Below are 4,682 nucleotides of genomic sequence, written 5' to 3'. Positions count from 1 at the left end.
ATTGTGACTCAGTTACAAACTCATGCTTTTTGCTCTGTGAGAGTGAACCTGGAATACCTGTGTCAGTTGTTATAATGCTCAACTTTGTTAGCTGAAAAGAATGGAGAGACATTGCAAGAAGAAAGATATCTGTGTTTTTTTAAATTGAGGTGAAATTCACATAACATAACATTCAGCATTGTAACCATTTTAAAGTGGCTTCCAGTACATTCACAATGTTGTGCAGCTCTCACTTCTAATTACAGAAATTTTCAACACCCTCAAAAGACCCTGTACCCATTAAACAGTTGTTCCCCATTTCCCTTTTCCCTTCACCCATAGCAGTCACTTAACTTCTTTCTGTCCTTATGAATGTCCATTGGTTATGCTTATATGCATGCATACAAGTCCTTCGGTTGATCTCTTACGCCCCTCCCTCCTGCCCCCCCCAATCCTCCCCGGCCTTCCCGCTGCAGTTTGACAATCTGTTTGAGGCAGCTCTGCCTCTGTATCTATTATTGTTCAAAAGTTTATAATGGTCTCTATTATCCATGAATGAGTGAGATCATGTGGTATTTTTTCTTCATTGACTGGCTTATTTCACTTAGCATAATGCTCTCCAGTTCCATCCATGCTGTTGCAAATGGTAAGAGTTCCTTCTTTTTTACAGCAGCATAGTATTCCATCGTATAGATGTACCACAGTTTTCTAATCCATTCATCTACTGATGGGCACTTACAGAAATTTTCAACTCCCTCAAAAGACCCTGTACCCATTAAACAGTTGTTCCCCATTTTCCCTTTCCCTTCACCCATAGCAGTCACTTAACTTCTTTCTGTCCTTATGAATTTGCCTATTTTGGACATATCATATAAATGGAATAATAAAATGTGTCTTTTTCTGTCTGGCTTCTCTCAGCATAATATCTTCAAGGTTCATCCATGTTGGAGCATGTGTCAGTACTTCTTTACTTTTTTTCTGGCTGGATACTGTTATTCCATTGTATGGATATATCACATTTTGTTTATCCATTCATCAGGTAATGCACATTTGGGTTATTTTCATTTCTTGGTATTATGATGTGGCTTCTTATTTTGGGAAAAAGGTTTTGTGAGGACATGTTTTCAATTCCTTTGGGTATGCACCTAAGTGTGGAATAGCTGGGTTCTATGGTAACTCTTGTTCAGTCATTGGAGAAGCTGCCAGGCTCTTTTCTAAAAGAGCTGCCCCAGTTGACGTTCCTGCCATCAGTGTATGAGCTCATGGCTTCTGTTGTTGCTTCAGTCCCAGCGCTGATTCTAAGAGGTTGTTCTCCAAGGTGAAATCATATATAAACCTCCTGAGGTCATTCTTCAGACCATGGCCCAGGATATTTTCTGTGCTATATAGGATTCAGCAGACCTATGTCTCCTGACTGACTGTATCATGAATAAAGTGCTTATTAAGCATGTATTATGCACAGAGTTGTGTACTAAGCTCAGAGAAGGTACAACATGAACATGGTTGAGGGTCCTTGTACTCAAAGTGTGCATTTTTGTGAGATGTTCAAGTGGTAAAATTAACTTAGATTTAATTAATTGGTAATCTGGAACTACTTTTTTAGAGTATTTTCTAGGAAAAATTTTTTCTCATTTTCTAGGAAGAAAACTTTAGCACCCAATTAGATCATTTTCATTTGTGTATATCATATCTCAAAGCATGGTAGCTATGTACAAGTGTGTCCATCTCTTGGCAGCAACAATGGGTCAGAGATAATTATATTTTACTCTCACTTATTTCTAGTTGTAGGAAATTTCATTGTAATTTTTATATGCCTATTTTGATGAGGGAGCCTACTGTTTTAGTGATTTTATTGGCCATTTTCCTCCCATTTAAAAAAAATAATGCAGGTCTACCACCTCTTCCTTCTTAACACCTATAATGACTTATAAAGCTGAGGTTACTTAGTGGACAATTCTTCAGCCACCCAAGCAGCCTCTGGAAACCCAGTCTGAGCTCTCCCATCCTGAGAGCATAGACCATGGGGTTGAGAGCAGGAGGGATGATATTGTGCAGCACATTAAGGAGTACAGGGATAATGGGAATCTTTTCTTTTACAAGGTGTGTGACAGATACTACAATGATACCTGAGTAGAAGAAGAGGATGAGGATGAGGTGGGAGCTGCAGGTGCTCAGAGCCTTGGACATTGCTTCTGCTGAGTTAAGTTTCAGCACAGTGTGAAGGATCAGTACATAGGAAGAAAAAACCAGAGCCATATCACTCCCAACAAGGACCCATGCTAAGAACAGTTGGTAAAATTTGTTCACAGTGATGTCATCACAAGCCAGGCTGATGACCCCCAAGTTAGAGCACAAGCAGTGGTCAATTTCATTCTTGGAGCAGTAGAGTCTTTGGGCAGCCAGGACAGGCACTGGGATGGTCAACAAGCTATTTCTGAGCACCATGAATCCTGTGACTTTGACCATAAAAGCATTAGTGACTATGGAGTGGTATCGAAGAGGGTGACAGATGGCTATGTATCTATCCACTGCCATGCAGAGGAAGATACCAGACTCCATACAAAAAAAGCAGTGGATGACATACATCTGAGCAAAACATTCAGGGAGGCTGATGGCCTTGGCATCAAACCAGAAGATAGCCATAATCTTGGGCATAATGGTGGTGGCTAAGCCAATGTCGATGAGTGACAATACACCCAGGAAATGGTACATGGGCTCATGTAGTGTGGGCTCATGTTGGATGGTGATGAATATGAGGAGATTGGCAGCAAGAGCTAATAGGTAGAGCAGAGCCAGGGGCAGGGAGAGCCAGTGCTGCCACTCATGAATGCCTGGGAGCCCCATCAAGATGAACTGGGAGATGTGGAGGCTGGAACTGTTGGTAACTGTTGGAACTGTTGTGGAGATGTCCATGGCACAGGTATCCTGTTCTCAGTGTCTGTCCATAAAACCTAAAAAGGAAGGAGGTTGTATTGGAAAGTTCAGCTGTGGTTCCTAATTAGGGACACCCAAAAACTCAGGTTCTTTAATCATGAATGACCTTCAACATTATTATTATTATTTTGCCTCCTGGAAATATTTCACAGAGGACAATAAAGAAGGCTAAAATTAGTTCCAAGGAGAAAAGTTTAAATAGCTATTGTTATCACTACTTATATGCCTAGTAAGCATGTCCAAATACATCAGTAATAATCTTATCACCAACAAATGACAAATATTAATATTTTGTTTATTCACTTCCATTTTTCTGTTTTATGTTTAAGCAGTTTACATCATAGAGACATAAATTTGTATATTGCCTTTGTCTTTGCAGCAACATGTTCTAAGAGACAAAATAGGTGTTCAGTAAAAAGTTATCGCATGAATAAATAAATGAACCATGACTTTTCAGTATTTAAAAGCAATGTGGATTCTTAATTTTAATGAACACTTTATCCTATATAATAAAGAGCTAATATGCAAATGGTCATCGCACCCTTGTGCTCTCGCGCCCTCGTGCAGGGGCTAAGGGACCTGAGGCTGGGCTGGGGGACCTGAGGCTGCACCCCCTGCCCTGCGGGCTTGATGGGGATGGGGCCGGCCGGGTGTGGGTCTTGTGTGATTTCATGGTACGCACGGGTGGGCGAGGACTTGACTCTGGGTCCCACAGCGCACCCCAGTCTCTGACAGGAGGTATATTTTCATATACATTTTACTAATTTTCTTTCATCTCTGACACTTCTATTATAGAGAAAGGGCAAATAGCAATATTAAAATATTTCCTCTAATTAATTCCCTTTTAATGTGCACAAATTTTGTGCACCGGACCACTAGTATCCCTATATTTGACTATATCATAGATTTCTAACCAATATTTTACTTTTCAGATTATTTTTGAATCAAATTTCAAAAATGATACATATGAAAGTCATAGCCATCTTAACATTTTCTCTTTAGTAGTATTTTCATATTTTTTAAATGTCACACATGCATATGTTTAAAAAGTTAACAATAAAAAATATAAACCCAAGCTAGGATTTCCAAATTCCTTTCTTTTCATTAAATGCAGCCAGTAATGATTTGTTGAGAATCCTCCCAGAGACAGTTTTTGCATGGACAAGAATATATGTACTAACTAGTTTCCCATAAGAGACAAAAACAAATGTTAGCATACCAATCATTCCTTTCTTATCCTTTGTTTCCTTGACTTTTCTTTTTTGGCTTAGTTATCTTGGAGACTGTTCCATATCACCATATAGCTATACTTCATTGTTGTTAAGTTGCATGATTTTCTACCACATGGATGTCTGATATTTTGCTGAACATTAGTATTTCCAGTATTCCCACTGTAAAAAATGATTCAAAAATGTACTCATTCATATATCTTTAAGCATATGTGTAAATTTATCTACAGGATGATTGCCAAGAAGTGAATTGCTGGGTGAAATGGGGAAAATGATTTTGATTGATATTGCCAAATTGTCTTTCCAAGAGGTTTTTCTGGTCCTGTATGACTGTAGGGCATTTTTAATGCTCTTGAATTCAAAACCCATTTTAAGAGAATAAGTAAAAATTAAAATTTCAATTTTGGTTCACCTTTCCCTTCATTATTTTGTGAACTTTGACATTGCCAATGGCTCTTTTTTTCCCCATTTTTATGCTTTTCTATCTTTTTTTTCTTTATGTTCAATTCATCTTGTAGTAGTAAATGAAATAAAGTTTTT

General features: G+C 38.5%; 1 protein-coding gene across 1 annotated transcript; it reads right to left on the bottom strand.

Annotated features, from left to right (window-relative positions):
• Positions 1 to 1,887: 1,887 nt before the first annotated feature.
• Positions 1,888 to 2,892, bottom strand: LOC102421902 (olfactory receptor 56B4-like). The gene has a single exon (XM_006094657.1). The coding sequence runs from the start codon at positions 2,890 to 2,892 to the stop codon at positions 1,888 to 1,890; it is 1,005 nt and encodes a 334-aa protein (XP_006094719.1).
• Between the last annotated feature and the right edge of the window lie 1,790 nt (positions 2,893 to 4,682).

This window comes from Myotis lucifugus, unplaced genomic scaffold (genome assembly GCF_000147115.1).
Source record: "Myotis lucifugus unplaced genomic scaffold, Myoluc2.0 scaffold_138, whole genome shotgun sequence".
NCBI lineage: Eukaryota > Metazoa > Chordata > Mammalia > Chiroptera > Vespertilionidae > Myotis > Myotis lucifugus.
Note: the sequence above shows the minus strand (reverse complement) of the source record. Positions and strands in the feature narration are given on the sequence as shown.